The 20,777-nt window shown below is 41.6% G+C and overlaps 6 protein-coding genes across 13 annotated transcripts; 3 read left to right on the plus strand and 3 right to left on the minus strand.

The window, feature by feature from the left end:
* Nucleotides 1–203: 203 nt before the first annotated feature.
* Nucleotides 204–4,475, plus strand: LOC108613591 (1-acyl-sn-glycerol-3-phosphate acyltransferase gamma-like). 5 transcript variants are annotated; one of them, XM_018007147.2, is made up of 5 exons: nt 204–362; nt 2,983–3,186; nt 3,253–3,788; nt 3,851–4,208; nt 4,277–4,475. In XM_018007147.2, exons 2-5 carry the CDS (start codon nt 3,006–3,008, stop codon nt 4,366–4,368), a joined length of 1,167 nt encoding a protein of 388 aa, XP_017862636.1. In that variant the 5' UTR covers nt 204–362; nt 2,983–3,005; the 3' UTR covers nt 4,369–4,475. The 5 variants fall into 5 exon arrangements, with proteins under 5 accessions (XP_017862636.1, XP_089323747.1, XP_089323749.1 ...); XM_089467621.1 differs by having other exon boundaries at nt 237–386; XM_089467623.1 differs by lacking the exon at nt 204–362 and adding an exon at nt 512–536.
* A 290-nt stretch (nt 4,476–4,765) lies between these two features.
* roq (RING finger and CCCH-type zinc finger domain-containing protein roquin) lies at nt 4,766–11,115 on the plus strand. Of its 4 annotated transcripts, none has more exons than XR_016269844.1 (5): nt 4,766–4,923; nt 5,731–5,893; nt 5,956–8,361; nt 8,413–8,794; nt 8,858–11,115. XR_016269844.1 is itself a non-coding variant. In XM_018007135.2 (4 exons), the coding sequence occupies exons 2-4, from the start codon at nt 5,732–5,734 to the stop codon at nt 8,677–8,679; spliced, it is 2,835 nt and encodes a 944-aa protein (XP_017862624.1). In that variant the 5' UTR covers nt 4,766–4,923; nt 5,731; the 3' UTR covers nt 8,680–11,115. The 4 variants fall into 4 exon arrangements, 2 of the variants coding, with proteins under 2 accessions (XP_017862624.1, XP_017862625.1); XR_001915845.2 differs by having other exon boundaries at nt 9,242–11,115; XM_018007135.2 differs by having other exon boundaries at nt 8,413–11,115.
* Nucleotides 11,116–12,478: 1,363 nt separating this feature from the next.
* On the minus strand, nt 12,479–13,830 carry LOC108613597 (alcohol dehydrogenase 2). Its single transcript, XM_018007155.2, has 4 exons — nt 13,610–13,830; nt 13,323–13,550; nt 13,090–13,263; nt 12,479–13,013 (listed from the first exon to the last, which is right to left on the minus strand). The coding sequence occupies exons 1-4, from the start codon at nt 13,700–13,702 to the stop codon at nt 12,735–12,737; spliced, it is 774 nt and encodes a 257-aa protein (XP_017862644.1). The 5' UTR covers nt 13,703–13,830; the 3' UTR covers nt 12,479–12,734.
* Nucleotides 13,831–14,944: 1,114 nt separating this feature from the next.
* Cpr72Ec (Cuticular protein 72Ec) lies at nt 14,945–16,170 on the plus strand. Its single transcript, XM_018005357.2, has one exon. The coding sequence runs from the start codon at nt 15,013–15,015 to the stop codon at nt 16,060–16,062; it is 1,050 nt and encodes a 349-aa protein (XP_017860846.1). The 5' UTR covers nt 14,945–15,012; the 3' UTR covers nt 16,063–16,170.
* A 431-nt stretch (nt 16,171–16,601) lies between these two features.
* Nucleotides 16,602–17,445, minus strand: Cpr72Eb (Cuticular protein 72Eb). Its single transcript, XM_018005358.2, has one exon. It carries the CDS (start codon nt 17,322–17,324, stop codon nt 16,674–16,676), a length of 651 nt encoding a protein of 216 aa, XP_017860847.1. The 5' UTR covers nt 17,325–17,445; the 3' UTR covers nt 16,602–16,673.
* A 915-nt stretch (nt 17,446–18,360) lies between these two features.
* Cpr72Ea (Cuticular protein 72Ea) lies at nt 18,361–19,197 on the minus strand. Its single transcript, XM_018007156.2, has one exon. The coding sequence runs from the start codon at nt 19,124–19,126 to the stop codon at nt 18,410–18,412; it is 717 nt and encodes a 238-aa protein (XP_017862645.1). The 5' UTR covers nt 19,127–19,197; the 3' UTR covers nt 18,361–18,409.
* Between the last annotated feature and the right edge of the window lie 1,580 nt (nt 19,198–20,777).

Here is a 20,777-nt window from a genome sequence, read left to right on the forward strand (position 1 = left end):
ATGATGTTTTCTAGTAGTAATTTTTATCAGCTCTGTCTACCAATAAATATTTACCGCTTTTGAGAGCTTTAGCAACAACAAAAATAAATAACAATATCAGAATCAGAAATAAACGATTTGTGTTGATAAGCGTAATGCTTTTTAAATTTTGGCGCCAATTGCCAGAACAGCTGTTCTACACAATAGGCATAAACCAGGGCGGCACTAACAATTGTTTGTTAACTGTATTCAATCGATAGGCGCTGCTGTTGGCGTGCGCGAAAAGTACATCGATTGCCGTTCAGCGCTCAGTCACACGAAAACAACTATATATAAATAAATAAATACACAATCAACAAACGCACAATAAACGTTGCCAAAAGGTAAAGTGCGCGCATACTGCAAACGTGAGCTATACAAATAGATATGTTTTGATGGTGCATGAAAAGTCAATTGGTGTCGCGCAACTATAGATTGATCAATTGATTGTGAATCGTCATACTTTGTATACATGCGTATATAGGCTACATCAATATAAACTAAATACATATATTTACGTATGCATGAATAACATATTAGTTACATGAGATCATTGAACTGAATTGTCAACAAAAGTGTTTCTAATGGTTATTAGAGCATGCAAAAACAAACGCACACATGCATACGCTGACAGTCATACGCGCACAACACAAACACAAACATTCATACAGTTTATATACAGTGGCTCACAGCTTATTTGACCCAACGTAAAATAAAAATTTCATCTGCTCATTACTTTTTACCCAATAGAAATTTTTGAAAAATTCAAACGTGGAATTGTTATTTCAATATTAAATTAATGGAAAGCATTACTTTTTTATTGATATTTAAAAAAACACAGTAAGAAAATAACAAAAACTAAAAAAAGTCATAAAATCAATGTCACAGCTTATTTGACCCACACTTTTTTAAGAACAGGTATATTCGTGTAAAATGGAAATTAAAGGTACTATTTCAGTTTTTGGTTTGATTATTGAATTCGCAATGTGAAGCTGAAGTATTTTTACCATTCAAAGTGAGATTTTGTTAAGGAAACACGTGTTTGCAAAAATGGGAAAGCGCACAACAATACAGCAGCGGGAATTGGTGCTACACCACTTTTAAAATGGAATTTTGCGGCGAAAAATTGCAGAGTTCGTTAATTTACCTGAATCTACAGTAAAAAACATAATAAACCTATTTGTTTTTGAAAACAGAGTGGTTAATAGGGGTAGAACGGCTGCCAACAAAATTTTCAATGACACCGATGAGCGATACATTGTGCGCCAAATGAAGGAAAACCCCAAGTTATCCGCTCCAAAACTGGCTAGTCAGATGGAGCAAGAGCTGGGGAAGTCGTGTGGTGCAGAAACGATTCGTCGTATACTCCGAGACCATGATTTACATGGTAGAATTGCTCGCAAGAAGCCTTTCATTAGTAAGAAAAATAAGGAAAGCCGGCTCCTACTCGCTAAAGAGTACATAAACAAGGACACCAGCTACTGGAACAAAGTCATTTTCGCTGACGAGTCCAAGTTTAACATATTTGGTTTGGATGGGAGGCCCTACGTCTTGCGACAAGCGAATACCGAGCTGCAAGAGAAGCACCTGAAACCCACAGTAAAGCATGATGGAAGGTCTGTGAGGGTTTGGGCCTGTATGTCTGTCTCTGGAGTTGGAAAACTAGCTTTTATTGAAAGCACCATGGATAAGATTATGTACTTAAGCATTTTAACACAAAATCTTATGCAAAGTGCTGAATATCTTGCCCTGAAAGAGGACTTTACATTTTATCAGGAGAACGACCCAAAGCACACATCGGTTGTCGTTCAGTCTTGGCGGGTATGGAACTGGCCGCATAACCTCAAACCTTTAGCACAGTCCCCGGATCTTAATGTAAATGTAATGTAATAAAAACTTGTGGTTCATTTTAGACACTAGTATCAGGTCTCGAAATATTTTCAACAAAAAAGATTTAAAAACGACATTAGTCGAGGAATGGGGGAAAATCCTGTCCGAAACAACAAAAAAATTGGTGGCTTCAATGCCTGGAAGGCTTCAGGCAGTATTAGATCAATAAGGGGGCTATGCAAAATAGTAAGTGTAAAAAAACTACCCATAATTTTGAAATTACTGTTAAAATTAACTAATGGGTCAAATAAGCTGTGACATTGATTTTATGACTTTTTTTAGTTTTTGTTATTTTTTTACTGTGTTTTTTTAAATATCAATAAAAAAGTTATGCTTTCCATTAATTTAATATTGAAATAACAATTCCACGTTTGAATTTTTCAAAAATTTCTATTGGGTAAAAAGTAATGAGCAGATGAAATTTTTATTTTACGTTGGGTCAAATAAGCTGTGAGCCACTGTATATAATCCATATATGTATATATCGATATACATACATAAACGCGCGCGCGCTCACATTTTGTTAGCCGTACAGAAAAAGTATCTTTCATACGTAATTTATGTAAATCAGTGTGAAGTTACAAAATACGTACAAAGACTCATCGGGGACTTTGCGAGAATTAACGATTGCACGGACTTTGTTCATGAATACATCCATATTCTATACGAATTGCATTTGCTGTCAATCTTATCTGACCACCACCCCGCCCACCCTTCCTCCGTCTGCTGGCTCTATCAGCCTTCGGATTGTTCCGATAAAGACATTTATAGTGCACTATATCTAGGGGCAACACAATCTATTTGTAGAGTTATGTTCCTTATCTAAAGTCAGCTACTGTTAATAGCTAGCTGGCTAATTGATTGAAACTTTGGTCAGATTCGTTTCACAGTTCAAAGTGAGTAGCTGGCCATAAACTACAAAAAACGTTGGCAAATAAGTATACGGCGAGAGCTCTACACATACATATATATTACGTAAATTTGCTAGTTGCTAGTCGGACTAGAGACATGTCTATACAAAATTGGCGTTTTAACGTTTTACGATTTTTCTCTACCTACTGTTTCTTTTTATAGAACATTGTATAAACGGCGTAGTCATGATTACGTTACAGGAGCTAAAAAAGTTGAGACTGATCCATCTATGTATCGCGATAACCTTCTTCACCAGCGGCCTGTCCATTAATTTTCTGCAACTTTTGCTCCACATCTGCCTAAAGCCCTTCAATAAACGTCTCTTCCGTAAATTAATGTACTATCTTTGCTACTCCTTCTACAGCCGTAAGTAAAAAGATTTCAATATACATATATAGAATGTAATATAAAATACTTCCGAATGATTCACAGAGCTTGTTTTCATGGCCGATTGGTATGCGGGCTGTAAGTTGCGAGTGTATATGGATGCCGAGGATGAGAAGAAATATGCTGGCAAGGAGCATGTTCTGCTCCTGATGAATCATAAGTATGAAATCGATTGGCTGGCTGGCTGGATGATCTGCGAAAAAGTCGGAGTTTTGGGCAACTGCAAGGCCTATGCGAAAAAGGCCATTAGATATGTGCCCTGCATGGGCTGGGCCTGGTGGCTAGCCGAGTTTGTCTTTCTCAATCGTGATTTTGACAAGGATAAGGAGATTATTGCCAAGCAGCTCAAGATTGTGTTCTCCTATCCGGATCCCACCTGGTTGCTGTTGAATGCAGAGGGCACACGATTCACCCCTGCCAAGCACGAAGCGTCCGTTAAGTTTGCTCAGGAACGGGGAATGACCCCACTTAAGCATCATTTGATACCACGCACGAAAGGCTTTACGGCCAGCTTGCCCACATTGCGTGGCATCTGTCCCGTCATCTATGATATCAATTTGGCCTTTAAGAGCGACGAGAAGGTGAGTCATTCAGCGTCTACTCTTCGCGATTTTCCTTTATTTGCTATATTACTTTATTACAGGTACCTCCCACCATGCTGTCCCTGCTCAATGGGAAGTCCGTTGAGCCTTATATGTTAATGCGTCGCATTCCACTCGAGCAAGTGCCGGAGGGCGAGAAGGAGGCAGCGGATTGGCTGCAAAAGTTGTTTGTGGAAAAGGATCGAATTATCGATAGCTTCCATGAGACGGGCAGCTTCTTCGAGAAGTCCGGCGTAAAGGAGGTGCCATACAAAATCTGTAAACCACGTCTCAGCAGTTTACTTAACTTTGTTGGCTGGGCAATCTACTCGTTATCCTTCATCTTCTATTATCTTATCTCGTCCCTCCTGGCCTCCAATTGGACTGGTCTGATAACAGCGCTCTCTCTGCTGGGCATTTGTAAGTATAGACTAATCTATATATCTTTACATTAAAGTCATTAATATGTTATTCTCTTCTCATTGCAGTCTATTGGCTAATGGGCGTGGCAATTAATAAGACACAGATTAGCAAAGCCTCCAGTTACGGTGCACAAAGCAACAAAACTAGCGCACATTAATTTGTATAAATACAAAAATCCAATTATTTCGTTGTTTGTTAACGAGCGTGTTTAGTCAATGAGCCAAGCTGATAATCTCACAATTATATATCTCTATACACAAATAACTTTTAATCGTGGATTTTTGCTTGATATGTCTTATCAGCAGTCTTTATCTCAAATTTCTGTTCGTTTTTTGGCTATGAGTAACAAGCTATCAGTTTGGATATAAATTTAATGAATTAATACATGGATAAGGTGTCGCACACTAGACATACGAAACGTTGAAATTATGCAATAAAATTAAATCAATAGATTCAACAATTCATAATTTTTCTTATTTAAAATAGAGACAAACGAATTTGATACCAACAGCTGACTTGGTATCGAATAAATGCCAATATCGATATTTAGCGCTGCCACCATACCTCTAACCATCGACTGTATAAAAATGCATCGAATATAATAAATATCGATAGTTTTCCAGTTCTACTCCCCATTTTTATAAAACGCCAAATGAAAATTAAAAAAAACTTCGTACCTTTAATTTAATGCAATAATATGTGCAATTTGAAGGTGAGTTAACGATCACTAATCAATGGAGTGCAAAATACGAACAAATCAAATGAGTACTGAAGTGAAAAGTGAAACGTAACACTGCCTCCAGCTTGCAGTTTGCCATTTGTCATTCATTTATAAAAAGGGGGGATCGGGCACAGTCCTATTGGTAGGCTCAAGGACCGTCTGTTATATACGTATATATAGATATATTTCTATATATGTATATACGGGATGCTTGTTGTCGCACAGGACTGTTAATGGGGGATCGCTGGTGACAAAAAAGTGTCTTTGTTGAAGTAAAAAGAAAGCAGACGACGAGCTGATGACGTTGAGCTACGTACAAATTTCTCCCCAGTTACATATACAAGGTGATAAATATATGAACGGCAGTTGTACATATATATACTTATATATGTGTGAGTGAGTTTTTATACAAAGAAATAAAATGACTATTAAATGTTGAAGGAAGTGCTTCGAATTTTCAAATTCTTGCATATACATAGGTATGTGGCAAGCACACATACACACATGCGTGGACATATTGTATGAATGCCAGCATACATGCAAATGTGTACAGCTATATATATATATACTCTGTGTGCGTGTTTGAGAATGTATGTGTGCTGTTGAACGACAGCTGACGTTGTTGGTGGTATCGAAACGGTATCGGTGCAGTGTATCGGTAATCGTAAAACAAGTTAAAAGCGCAACGTACTTCCCATGTACATATGTATGTATGTATATACATACATATTATTATTGACATAATAGATTGGATCATATATGTGTGTGTAAATCGAATGCTTTGCTCTGGTTTTACAGCATGCCGATTCAGGCGCCCTCATGGACAGACTTTCTCAACTGTCCCATCTGCTGCAATGAGTTTGAAGCCAGCCAGCGTGTGCCGATCAGCCTCGGCTGTGGCCACACTATATGCAAGCCCTGTCTGACCACACTCTACAATCGGCAATGTCCCTATGATCAGGTAAGAGCTATCATAAGCAATTCCTCAAATAAATTTCATAATTTTTTGATTGTGTAATTTAGACTCTAATTGTGACGGACATCAACAATTTGCCCTTTAACTATGCGTTACTGCAACTGGTGGGCAATGGAAATGGAAACGGAAACGGAAACGGAAATGGAAATGGCAATGGCAATGGGAACAGTGGAAGTGGTGCAGTTGGTGATAAACGCGTGTCCAACAAGGAGGTGCAGCTGGCAGATTTGGCGCCAAGTGTGCTTAAGCTGCAACCGGAGGAGCTCAAGTGCTATAAGCTGGGCAAGAAATGCATCGAAGAGTTGGCCCTGCATTTAAAGTCGTTTTTGAATTTGAATAGCAGTAATTTACTAACCAGGCCCATGCAACGCAAACTGGTTACTCTTGTCAATTGCCAGCTAATGGAGGAGGAAGGTCGTGTGCGTGCATTGCGAGCTGCGCGTTCCTTGGGCGAACGTACCGTAACCGAGCTTATTCTACAGCATCAGAATCCACAGCAGCTCAGCTCGAATTTGTGGGCAGCGGTGCGAACGCGAGGCTGTCAGTTCCTAGGTCCTGCCATGCAAGAGGAGGTACTTAAGCTCGTTTTGCTCGCTTTGGAAGAGGGTTCTGCGCTATCTCGCAAGGTGTTGGTCATGTTTGTGGTGCAGCGGCTGGAGCCGCACTTCCCGCAAGCCTCGAAGACAAGCATTGGTCATGTGGTGCAGCTGCTCTACCGCGCTAGCTGCTTCAAGGTGTCCAAGCGCGAGGCAGACTCATCGCTGATGCAGCTCAAGGAGGAGTTTCGCACCTACGATGCACTGAGACGTGAACACGATGCACAGATTGTACAAATAGCCACAGAGGCTGGCCTACGGATTGCTCCCGAGCAATGGTCTTCGCTGTTGTACGGCGACATACAACACAAATCCCACATGCAGAGCATCATTGACAAGCTGCAGACGCCGTCCGCCTTTGCACAGTCCGTGCAGGAGCTGGTGATTGCACTGCAGCGCACCAGCGATCCGGCCAAGCTGGCGCTTTTGCACACGCATCTGCAATACTTGGCCAGCATTGATCCATGCGTAGAGACAGCGGCCTGGGAGGATGTGTCGAAAGCCTTGGACGCTGTACGGCATGCTGTAATGGGCCTGGTTCAGTACTTGCAGCACCATGGCGTACGCAAGCCGCAGGACAGTAATCTCGCGGGTGGATCTGCGAACAACAACAACACCAAGTACAAAATTAGTCTGTGCCGCGATCTCAATAATCGACGCGTTTGTCCACGGGGAGCTAGCTGCACATTTGCCCATTCGCAGGAGGAAGTGGAGCGCTATCGAGCACGCAATCGTGGGAAGCATATTAAGTCACCCATGAACATGGCAATGCCCAACATGCCACCAGGCAATAAGAAGCCGTTGCCGTTGGCCAGCGAAGTGCCCACTGGTGCCATGCTGCCCATATCGCCCATACGCTATATGCAACCACCGCCACCAGCACCGCCTGCTCGCGGCTTTCTCGATCCCAATTGCAATATGCCACCAGCGGCACACAATCTATCGCCTGGTGCCGTACATCCACAGATGCTAAGTGCGCACCACAGTCCCATGGGGCGACAGCAGCAGCAGCAGCCACATACGGCGCTCAACGGACTGCTGGTGCCACCACCCCCACCCCCCTTGGGATACGAGCAACGCTTTAACTTTGCACCACCGCCACGCAATGCAGCGCGTATGAACCCACCGAACTACAATAGCAACAGCAACAACAGCAGCAACAGCAACCACAGCAACAACAATAACCTACATAATCACAACAAGAGCTTCTGCAGCATGCTTCCAGCGGATGTTTATCATGCGCCTTACTTTGGCAACGAGGTCAAAGGCAACGTCGAGATGTCACAAAAACTAGGCGGCAATAATCCATGGGAGCATCCATATATGCCGACGCTAGTGCCGCCACCGCCGCCGCCGTCCAGCAAAAATCCCAGTCGAGTTATGTCGACGATTTCACATGCAACAGCTGATACCTCATTTTATGAAAAGAAACCGCCGAGTACTGTTAACATTGCGCCGTTGGCCGAGAGTGCAGTGAATAGCGAATCCATGCCATTGTTTAGACCCAGCAACACCGGCAGCACCAACAATAGCAACAACAACTGCAGCACCAACAACAACAACTCATTGATATTCTGGAATAACAGCAACAAGGATTCGGCGAACTTTGTGCGTTCCGATTCCATATTGGATGACGATGCGTCCACGTTTGATGTGCCCAGCGGGTCATCGATAAACAGCCGCTATGGTCCCATTTGTCCCAAACGCAATGTGACAAACAACTGGAACAACTGGCTCGTGGAGAATGAGACGAAAAACAATAATGAGTTCCTCAGCGAGAAGAGCACTAGCTATGCAGGATTTGAGCCCAAGCCAGGCTATAAACCAGAGCACAATGACAACACCAATGCCAATAAGGTGGGACATACAATTTAGTTAAGCTTCCCAGCTAATCAATTCCATTTACAGAACGTCGCTGGACGTGATAGCGTGTTCCTTTGGAATAGCGAACTGAATGCGAATGTCAGCAGCCCGGCGAGCAATTATTGGAACAGCAGCACAAGCAGCGCGCCAACGGAAAGACTGAAGCAGCAGGATAGGAAGCCAGTGCTGATGTCCGAGGATAGCGTGGAGGGTGGCATCGATAGCGGCATGATGAGCGAGCTGGAAAAGAAGCTAGTGGACATTGTGGAGGTCTGGTCAAATCCGGATGATAGCGGCATAAAGCTGGACTAGGCCAAGGATATAAATAAATATATATATAACAAAACATCGTTCGTTCGAATGATCGATGGAGTGGAAACATAATGCAATCATTTTACAAAATGTCATATAGAGGACATTACGACAGGTTTGTAAACCGCACAGCTAAGAAATTCTAGAATTTTTCAATCTAACTAACTTTAGCAAATAGTTAAAGGTTGATCATTATTCGATCGGTCCATGAAGTAAGATGAGACGTAACAGGAACAGAAACAGAACACAACAAAAGGAAAAAAATTCAATAAAATTTGGGTAGGGGAAATTAGAATTTTAATTATATAATTGTCTATTTAAAGGTGTTGTCAAGCTATATATATATGTATATATATACGATATATATATGTTATATATTTCATGTTCGGATTGATCGAACTATAGTCCGTATTATTGTTAATTTGGGTTTAATATTTGATTCACATAGTGCTTAGAATAATTGATGTCTACAACTAGCCACGATCTTTTAGCACAACAATAACATATAGGTCTAGTATATTATTCAAATTGCTAACAAATTAATGATTCGTCATTTCCATAGGTGTTGTATAGTTGCTATCCAAATGTAGAAACACAATTGAAGGAAAGAGCGAGTCAAGCTGCAGGGGAAACATTATTTGCAACGTCCGCTTAAAAGAAACTGTGTAGAGTCTCGCAATAAGAGCTCTAGATCTAGATCCATGAGAGTACACGACTTTATCCCGATAAACCCCTTGCACTGGAATTCTATGCCAAAGTGCTAAAGCCAACCTACATAATGCTGATATGATGCGTGTAGTTCCGAAGGCGGGTCGAGTGACTGAAGCGAGTAAAAATACAATTATTAGTTTGTTTTTATTTAAAGTTTTTAATAGATTTTATTAAATTTTCACCTTAATTATTAACTATGTGAAATCGAAAAACTATTTTTATATATACACTGAAAGCAAAATGGATATATAATATATATGCATATATATCTATATATCAATCTAAAGAGTTGGGATTACAATTTGAGTAGGGGATTGGGGGGGCGACCCACATACGTTTGATAATTTATATAAGTATGCGTGGATAAATGTTTATATTTCTTAAAGAAATTTTAATAACGCTATTGTGCGATGTTGTTAACTATTGTACTATATTATTAAATTTATTGAAAATAAATTAAAATCATGTCCCATTTACGTTGTACTCGTTGAACTGTAAACTTGCAGCCCTATTAAAATAACTACAAAGTACTATATAATTGATATATAAATATATATTAAACTTATAATTAAATACGTATGTAATACATGCGTTAAAATTTTTAATTGATATATTAATATTATATATTAATATCAGAACGAGAAACAAATATTAGTTTTTTTTTTTTTGTTTGCTTAAAGACTTGATTCTAAATGCTAAAAACTAAAATGGATTTTTATATATATAGAAATATGAAATATATTTTAAGCAAAAGTCAAGAACCTATCATACCTATCTATCATAATATATAACAGAGATCGAGCGATACTACATGAAACATATATAAATATATATATATATATATATAACTGATCCTGATTTGATCTATATTAGAAATGAATATGTTTATTAAAATGATATGTATAAAAGAAAGCAAAGAAAAAATATAGACAGCAAGCTGATCGATCCAATGTATATTTAATTTTCTCAGTTGTTAATGCGATAAAAGAGTGTTCTGTTTGGTTAAAACAAGCAATACATACATATTTAGTTTGTTTTATTTTTTTATATAGAAATTGATATTGTATGTATATGCAGAAACAGAATATGTACCTATGTATGTATGTAAATTTCCAATAAGTTCATTTGGATATTGTATAATGTAATAAGGAAAGAAATGAATTGATGAGCACTGAATGCGATCGATATATATATAACTATATAATATATGTTTATATATATATATATATATATATAAACAAAACAAATGAGATTTGTAATATGTATTTGTAATTTGTTTGCAAAACCAATTTGGTCTCTAGTTCCACATTTTCGTTAAGTGTTGTAAAACGAATCATCTAGCAAAGCCACACATCCGAAACCTTAAATCTTTTGTGTACTTAAAAGACACCGCACACGAATTGAAAAATTGAATATGTATAATGATCGTGGTGCAGCTCAAGTCTAAGCCCAATGGGTTCATAACTGACATTGTTGAAGTTTTGTAAGCCCTTAACAAAAATTATATCTCTGCTTGAAGAACTTCGGTTCCAAAAAACTAACTATTTTCTATATGCTATATATTATGATATGTATTATATTTAATACACGTATTTTTTGTATTATTACTAAATATTATGTTAAGTCGATTTCGATTTCTGTTAACCCTCCCAAGAAAAAAAGAAAAAAAAAAGAAAAAATTTTTATTTATTTTATTTTGCCAATAAATTTTTCGATTAAATTTCATTTTTTGCTTTTGATTTTAATTTTAGGTTAATATATGAGTCATACTTATAGATATATGTGTGTTATAAAGAACGCGTGTATGCAACATATCAGAGCCGATTATACATTTAGCTAATTGAAAACTTAGAAACTTAAACGATACCACCACCCACTAAGAAATAACGAAATACCACCCGAAGTTAACTATGATTAAGTAAACAGTAAACTAGTTATCTAGTTATGGACAATCGATTCAGAGTTCTGAGACACAATTCTCAACTAACGTCATATACATAGTTATATATACTAATACTAATTATATATATGTATGTATGAAGATCTATATACATGTATATGCCTATTTGATATAGACGCTTCTGTTCCTCTTGTGATTAGGGTTAGTGAAGTTCGATAAACATAAATTAACTGAATACCAAACTTTGCAATCTGAGTGTAATAGATATATGCATATATGTATATACAGTATTTATATAGTATATAGAAAGCTGATCTACGCTCTACTCAAGTGCTTCACGAAATATAAAAGTAGCAGCAAAAACCATGCGCTTCTTTCCAATTGGCCAAGTGACTTACAATAGTTTATCTATCCATGTATAGTATATACGCTTCCAACCTGATGCATCAAATGTGTTGGGCCACGGACAATACCAGAATATCGAAAATACTAAGAAAAATACAAAAAATACGAAAGTTCATGCTATACACCAACATTTTGCTAGCTATCTAAACAAATAGAAATCCCATGAAATGTCCACACTTTGAATATATGTACAAAAAATGAAAATAATATTAATAATATATAATAATAAATGATATATGGAATATTCAGCGATGAGGCATAGATTTGTGTTATTATAGTTGGAGAATCTTAAATTGTGATGATGTGAAATTTACAGTTAACATATGAACTACTCCCAGTTTAATGGGAGAACAAATGTCTTTATATTTCCATAGATATGTACTAATTATTATTAAAATAATAATCTTAAACTAACTAACTAATTGTAACAGCATACCATAACCGATCTTAAACAACTAATATACATATATATACAACTACAAGCTGCTGTATCTGACAGATACTTTTGTCTTGTTTTTGTAATTGTTCCAGCATCGGTCTTAAAACCAACTCAATTAATTATATATATATTTGTGTGTAATTTTTTGTGTGCTGAATTTTCTTCATAAACTTCAGAAATATAAATGTATTAGAAATTGAACAAAACTTAACGAATTAATGTGTGTGTGCGAGAATTCTCAATAAAAGTTATTAAATAATACTAATAGTAGATGTGCTTTATATGAAGAAGTAATGATAGAACTTGGGTGGTTTTTAAGCACAAGCAAAGAAAACCAATTCGAAAACTGTCGAACATATGGAATTTATTAGAATATAATACTATGTTCAAGATCTTTCAAGCACAGTCAGCACTTTCAGCTAATGTCATCTGACAATAGTCTTGCGTTCGATTCTTGTGGTTTGATTCTATTGCATATAAAAATTTCTGTGGTTGATTATGAGGGAGATTTTCGAATGATGCGAGAGTTTAGCACAATTAACAAGTCTGAAAAGTTGATTTGATATATTTCAAATATTTTTTATTGCATTTGGAGTATGCTCAGCTCTGCAGCGTTGGCCTCCACATAACGGGCATATCGAGCTCTTTCATTTCGCCCAGCTCCAGCAGCCAGACGCTGCCATTTTTGCCCTGTTCGATGACCTTGACGAGATTCGAGGCACAGATCGCGGGAGATTGGACCTTGTGTGTGTGCTTGTCGATGGTTGTGCGAGGCTTGAATGTCATCTTGTTCATCATGTCGAAGAGCAGAGGCGTGTCCGTAAACCCTGGACAGACCGTTATAAAAGCAACGCCAGTTTGCTCATAAAATTGCGCACTCTGGGAGGTATAAAGAGAAAGAGAGAGAGAGAGAGAGAGTTAATCTTAGCTGAAATTTAAGTCTGGTGATACGCACTCCAAGTCCTCGAGTGAAGGCTGTCACTCCATGTTTGGCGGCCGAGTAGACGGACATGAGCGGAGTTGGTTGAATTCCAGCCACCGAAGAGATGTTGATTACGACTCCACCTCGACCGCTCTTGCTCTTATCCATGTGCTCCAAGGCTATGAAGGAGCTTTGGATTAAGCCCAGCTGAAAAGTGAAGCTGTTTATTCGCTGGAATACTAGTTAGGTTATCTAAATTGTCCCACCAGATTAATTTGAATTGTCAGCTCCACAAAGTTGTCGTTCATCAGACCAATGCCGTTCACAACCACATCGAAGTGACCCAGGCGTTCAGCCGCTGCCTTGTAGGCCGCCTCAATCTCTGACTTCTGGGTGATGTCCACTTTTTGATAGAATATATCAGTATTTGGATATTGCGCCTGCCATGCTGCCAAGAGCTGCTCGCTCAGCGTCAGATCAAATATGGCCAGCGCCTAAAAGGTCCACAGAGAGTTGAGGAGGAAAACTTGTCTCTAGCGATTGTCGAACCCACCTTGATCCGGCGCTCGAGCAGCTGGGCGCACGCTTTTTGGCCAATACCCCCAAAGCCACCGAGGTAAACCACATTTTTACCAGTCAAATCCATTCTCAATTAACACTTTTCAGTTTCGGGAGATATATGTATAAATATTTCTTGGCTAATGCTGCTTAGCTTGCTTTCGGTTCGGCGTTTGCTTCACAACTGATCGCCGTTCACTGGAACTAGAACTGAGACTTTGGCCGTTTGCGTTTATCAGTTTGAGTCGGCTTTACGAGTCTCAGATATGTACTCTCCTCCCTATTGAGGATAGAGACTTTAAAGGGGGGAATGTAAGTTCGCCTTAGAAAGTGCGCAGCTGTTTCCTAGGGCTGTTCCAATTCGGAAAGCCGATAGCTCAGGCAGTTTTATAATTACATATATATTATATTGACCTCAACAGACTTACATACTCGTTTTAGTCAAACCTCGTTTATCGAAATGCTGAAGCTAGAACGTTATCTCTCAGCTATAAAGCTATAAAATTAACTGATTCGTGGGAGATGAAAACGGAATATAGTGTTCATTGTTGGATTAATGTAAGATGCGAACAGAGTTGTCATATATGTAAATTAGATCAGGTTTGATAAAGATGTTCAACTTAGATACAATAAAATATTATATTATATTAGCTTATTTTATCAGACTCTTTACTAGGCAAACCAAACCAATTGAAAATGTTCTATTGGGCTTGATGTACATAAGTTGATATCTCAGTCGGTCTTTATCTATTTCTCTCTCTATTATTCTCTTTGCTATGTCTCTTCCTGAAATAGAGAGATACTCCACATCCATCTCTCGTTATATCTATATTTTGCTCTCTCTCTAAAGCTGACCATCTATTCTATTTCTCTGTATATTCTTATCTCACTTTCTCACTGTCTGACATACTCCCTCGCATTCACTTGCTTTCTCCCGCTCTTCCTGTTTATCTCTACCCCTCACTTTTTGCATGTCTACCCCGTCTATCCCTCCCTCTGTGCCTGTCTCTGTTTTCTGTTTTCCGCTTCCTCTGTTGATTGCTGCTCGCCGGAACTTAAGTGCTTGCAAATCGTGAAGCCCTAGGAGGGCGTTTGCAAGTGCGTGGGCCAATTGCGCAATCTGCGAGCTGCTCAGATCGGGTGTATCCGCATCCATGCGCAAGCAATATCAATATTAAGTTCACTATTACAACATCGAGGCTTTGCCAGCTGCCGTGGCGGTTTGTAAGCGGATCGGTTGGAGATGCCATTTGGGAAGGTCATTGCGCAGACACTGTGGGCTTGGGTTACCAGCGAAGTGGTGCAAGTGGTGCAGATGTGCTCAGCTATAAATAACCACAACGTTAGTCATTGCAGCATCAGTTTGAACGCAATCAACAAATCGATTAGATCGACAGGATGCATCGCTTCGTTTGTTTACTGGCCACAGTCGTTGCAGCTTCGTGGAGCCTTGCAGCGGGCTCCACTTCAAGACCCATCATCAAGATCACGCGTACTGCAGCGCCGTCAGTTCAGCGCGGCTACCAGGAGCAGGACACAGCGCGCGCCTTCTACTCCTACGGCTACAGCGACGAGAATGCAGCCAGAGCGGAGTATACCGCATTGGATGGCACCTCGCGTGGCTTCTACTCCTATGTGGATCCCAATGGAGAGCTGCAGACGGTCAAGTACGAGGCAGGCGGTCGGGACGGTTTCAAGGCGGAGGGTACCAATCTGCCCAAAGCACCCGTTGATGACAAGAAGCCGCCATTGCCAGTGAACGACACGGCTGAGGTCCAGCAGGCGCGTGAGGCCCATCTCAATGCCATACGCGAAGCTCAGCAGGCAGAAAAGCAGCAGCAGCAGCAGCAGCAGGAGCAGGAGGAGCAGCAGCAGAGCGGGGAAGAGCGCCTGAGTGATGAGGATGCAGATATACTGGAACGGGTGCGGGCAGAGCTGACTTCCATGCTGGCGGAGCGACAACGAGGTGAGGCTCAGCAGAAGAATCAGAAAGAGGAGGCAACAGCAACAAAGGAGAACAACAGCCAGGAGGAGGAAGCAGACAGACAGCAGGAGAGGCAGCTGGAGAGACAGCGCGAGCGGGAGAGGGAGCTAGAGCGCGAGCGAGAGAGGAAACAGGAGCGCGAAAGAAAACAGAAAACAAAACAGGAGCGGGAACGCGCACAGACCCAGGCCATTCCGCGCCCACGCGAGCAACGCCTCAAGCAGTCGAGCGATGCCAACGATATGCGTCTGCGCACCGTCTACAGCTTGGAGGACCTCAGGTCCAGCAGCTACCTGAAACTGAGCGATTTAAGCGAGGATCGTCAGGATGTGCGTGTGCCAGTGAGCGCCTACTACTCCTACGTCTCACCCGATGCCAAATACAGCGTGACCACTCCCACCGAGCTGAAAACCCTGCGACCCGTTGCACTGAGTCGCAGCCTGGTCTTGAGTAAACGGAACTAGAATACATATGTATGTGTGTGTAAGGACTTGTTGACCCTGGTGAAATTCGGACTTTATTTAAGCTTAGTGCTAAGAATAAATGCATTCTGTGCACCATAGTGCCCTACATATGGGAGTTGTGTAAGAGGGTGGGTGATAAGAAAAAGGCGGCTATCCACGTCTTTAGCCTATGGAGGGATACGAGGCGCAGACTACGCTAATATGGTTAAAGGAAGATTGCGACTCTCTTTTTCAAAGCATCATTATGAATCTCAACACCTTATAGCTTATCTATTTTAGAGAAGAACATTATTCCCACTTGTCTACGATTAAAAGTAGATCAGGGATTAATGTCAAATTCTCTAAAAACCTCCAGAAATCTTCGTTTGTGAATCTATAACCTGAGCTTAGAGAGAAGTGAATTTAGTTCCATTCGATATTCAGCAGGAAGGCATCTCTATAATTCGCTGACTATCAAAGCCCTTCGTCCCACTGGAGCTTCGTAGTTATTCCATGTGTATGCCCAGTCCTCATTTTAATAAAAATACTCAAATCACAAATTTTACATTATTTCAATATTTATTAACAGAAACCAAAACAAAAGCGTTCATGGAATGACAAATTTGGGAAGCTTAAGCCACTGGCAGATATGCACGTGTGGGTGGTGCAGCCTTCAGCAGGGAGTTGTACTTGTAAACGTAGCCACTGGCTGGCCGATAGACGTACAGGGGCTGGGAGATGATGTTGTAGCTGGGCTGAATGGCTGCTTTGACGACTGGCTTGGTTAGCTGATGGCGCAGCTTCTCCGCCTCGAACCGCTTGAAGAAGGCCACCTTGGCGGCCGCCACCTCTGGTGTATCCTGTACAGGTGACAAAGATGAGCCGCCAGCCAAACGCAGCTTGGCCTCTGCATGGGCAGCCAGATGCTGGGCGCGCAGCTGGGCAACCTCTGGCGTCTCCTTGTTTGGCTGCTGCTGCAGGCTGCTCGAGGTGATGCGAAAGCCGGCCGCATCCGCTGTGTAGCCCACCGTCTGGCGCTCTCCCCGGGCATCCACATAGCTGTAGGAGCCGTGCGTGACGCCATCTGCGGTGCGTGTCTCGTGCTTGGAGTAGAGTGGAGCCGTGTAGCCGTAGGCATACTGACCGTGCTCGTCCTGGCTGTGGTACTGGGTGATGGTGCCGGCGGCCGGTGGTGCGCCATAGTCCAGCAGTGAGCCACCCAAAGCAGCGCGCAGTGGTGCAAGCAGCAGGCAGAGATAAAAGCTCAAGTTCAGTGGCTGCATCTTTGTTTCTTTTGGATTTCCTTAGTTGGTCTTCTTGGGTGGGTTGGTTAAGAGGCGCTGCTAGTGTCGTGGACTAGTACTCGCTCTAGAGAACTCTGTGCGGTTTTGTGGTGCAGTGGTTGCTTTTTATAGCCGCCTTACAGTTGCCACAAAAAAGAAGAAGCTAACTCTGCCATTTCGTGCGTTCTTCGGGAAGGTCGTCCAGTTTACTTTCATATTCCCTGTTTTTTCGGGCTTCATTGTTGATGTTGTTGCTGTGGTTGTTGTTGTTGCTGTTGCTGAGGCTCTTCCTCTTCCACTGTTTGTACATAAATATTTTGTCGATTTCAACAAGTTGAGCATAAATTTGTACACAAAAGCCGCAATTTGTTTCCATCTGCCAGGCAGAGGCAACAGCGAACCCAAGAACTTAATCAGGCCAGCTTTTGCACGTCCCTAAGGTCAAGGAACCAGCAGCTACCTTTTGATATATGTTGTTTATGCCGCTATTAAATATAATTGAAATCAAAATATCCGAATATACGAATATTTATGAAATCTTGCCCGTTCAGCTGTAGCCAAAAACGTGAATGAGCTGAATCCAAGAGGAATTCCTGCTTCGATCGATTCGATTGACTGATTCATTTGCTTGACATTGTGGAGGGCGCAGCGTCTAGATCTTATAATTTTTATTTCAGTGACTTATTTTTACTACAGAGGCGACTTCAATTATTCTTCTATAGAGAGATCAGCCTTCTCAATGAATGGGTTATCAATAATCAAGTAATAGTAGATCAAGATTATATTAAATGTAGCTGCATTGCTCCTAACCAAGGAAACCTGAGCAAGAAAACCTTGGACTTACGCTTTGACAGCGGTAGAGGCAGAAGCAGATTCATAGGTAGAGCCAGAGAGAGTGGTAGAGGTAGAGGCAGAGGCAGACGCATCAAATAACCAAAATTGAGGGTGTCTAGCTCTACTTCTATATATTCAAGAAAGAGCTATCATAGTGTGCGAATCTCTAAGATCAATTCTCAATTCAAAAGGCCACACAACATAGTCGTCCAATCTCTTTATTAGCTCATGAAATGCATGACAAATTGAACTTAGTAATAGAAACCGGAGCTGTAATAGCGCGGAATGCTGTAGATGGAGTGCACGGGCAGAATGACATGGGAACTGGTGCTGGGCACGGATCGACCGCTGATCAGTTCGTTGCGTAGGGCCTCGGAGGCGACGCGTTTGAGATGGATCGACTTGGCGGCGGCTACCTCGGCTGTGTCGGCGACGGGAAGAGGCAGGCCCACACCTGAGTGGCCGACTGACTGAGCTCCGCCTGACTGTTGAGCCTGCGCCAGATGCAGTCGAGCCGCCTCATGAGCCGCCAGATGGCGAGTAGTTGCGGCGGCAACTTCGACGGCGTCAGCACGATTGTTGGCAGCGGCGGCGGCAGTTGCAGCGGGAATGTCAGCGCCTGACGAGCCGACCGCACGGAACTGCTGCGGCAAGTTCGTGGCAGCCACATGAAAGCCCTGGTCGTCGGCCCTGTAGTCCACGGTCTGCAGCTTGCCAGCCGCATCGCGGTAGCTGTAGCTGCCGCGAGTGATGCCATCGATGCTGCGGAACTCCTGCTTGCTGGAGTGCGGCTCGGCATAGCCGTAGGCATACTGACCCAGTACGTCCTGTGTTTGATACTGCTGCTGCGTAGGAGTTACGACGGCGCTGCCCTGAGCCGTGTACACCAACGGGTAGCTGGAGTAGACGGCCAGGCCCTGGGCCAGCGCCAAGCTGGAGGCCACCAGAGAGAGCACCAGGAATTGCATGCTGAAATATAACTTGAAGCTGCGTCTAGAACTCTGAAGTTCTTACTGCATTAGGCTAGCTGCCGCCAGGTCCTTTTATACCAAAACCGCCCGTTCGCCTCTACAGGTTCTGTCAGGTTCTAGTTCTCGTTTGGGTTCTAGGCACCGGCTTTCGCCCTCTGGGCTGAGTTGTTCTATAACGAGCTGGCTGTCCACTTGCATCGCTGTCATCGTTAACGGCAACTGCTCCGACAGAGACGTCAATTTGGCTTAATTGTGGCAAGGCTCAGCTCGGCGGACAGCATCGTACCAAGGCTGCACACTCCAGAGCTAAGCCAAACAGTTTCTTATCACATGTTGGCCGCATCAGGCGGCCAAGAGGCCATCGCGCGAGCCACTGAGATCAAGGCCATGACCACGAGCTGGCGAGCGGCAGCTGTGCAGCAGGGGCCTATGTAAACGATATTCAATTGTAGTACCCTGTAGGTGAAGCCAGAGAATAAGCGAGGGTATGATAAGCTGGCATAAGCGTGTGTAGGCTATGGAAGAGGTAGTTCATATAAAGGGGGACATATAACAGGAAGAGTTATTTACGTATAAATATACAAATTTTAAAAAGATATATAAAAAATATATTTAAAAAAATAATTAGAGTATTTTTAAGTCTGCTAAATAAAATGTATGCAGAATTTAGTATGCAACGACAAGAAAACAAAATTAAATAAAATGCTTAAATAATAATCAATGGTATTTTTTGAAGTTTAGAGGTCTAGCATAGTCTATAATACAATCCTTAATAAATAAAAACTTTTTTTAAATTAAAAAAAAAAATTAAAAATTAAAATTAATAAAATTTAATTAATTAAATTAGTTAAATTCACATTAAATACATATATATATGCATGATATAAAAAAATGAGCATTTTATAAACTATTACAAACAGGGTATGTACTACGCTATCATTCCTCAATGAAATTTACTACATTTGTTGCTGTTGGTGCTCATTCAAGTGGTTGTCTTTAACTGCAACTGCAACTGCAACTACAACTGCAACTGCAACGGCAACTGGAGCGACTGTAACTGATTTAAGATGCGCCACGCATCTTTTTGCCTTTTTCCAATTGGATGGCTCCCAACGGCATTTCAAGGTGAGCGAAGGCCAAGGGCCACATTTGTCCAGCGCCGTGGTGGATCGACCAAGGTCTTGGCAATTTCAATTCCAGCATTGCATTTGGTTTATTTTTAGCCTATCTCTGGCCACGCATCGCCAGGCAGCCAGCTCTTAGGCTCTGATTAGGATTGATAGCTTGTTGGCCAAATGTAGCCATCTCTCTCCCTCTCTCTATTAGTTGCTTTGATAAGTGCATTTTAATGTTTAGTGCAGCCTAGTTCTATGCCTTTCTATATGTATATCCCCTGTCCGCATTCGCACTTGCTCTTAATCAGAGCCACATCCAATTCAATAATTTGCCACAATGCTGCAGCATCTTAATGATCTTGTTAGCCCCAGTTGTAGCGCTTTTGCCTGGACGTTTTTATGTCCCTTGTCGAAATCACTTTAAATTCCAGTTCAGCTGTTGTTTACTTAGCAAATTCCGCTCTGCAACTGACTCTCCATTGCCGACTCTCGACTCTCGACTGTCCACTGTCCACTGCCGCCTGCTCCTGATT

The sequence above is a fragment of the Drosophila arizonae genome, chromosome 4 (assembly GCF_054131065.1).
Source record: "Drosophila arizonae isolate 15081-1271.41 chromosome 4, UAZ_ARI_1.0, whole genome shotgun sequence".
NCBI lineage: Eukaryota > Metazoa > Arthropoda > Insecta > Diptera > Drosophilidae > Drosophila > Drosophila arizonae.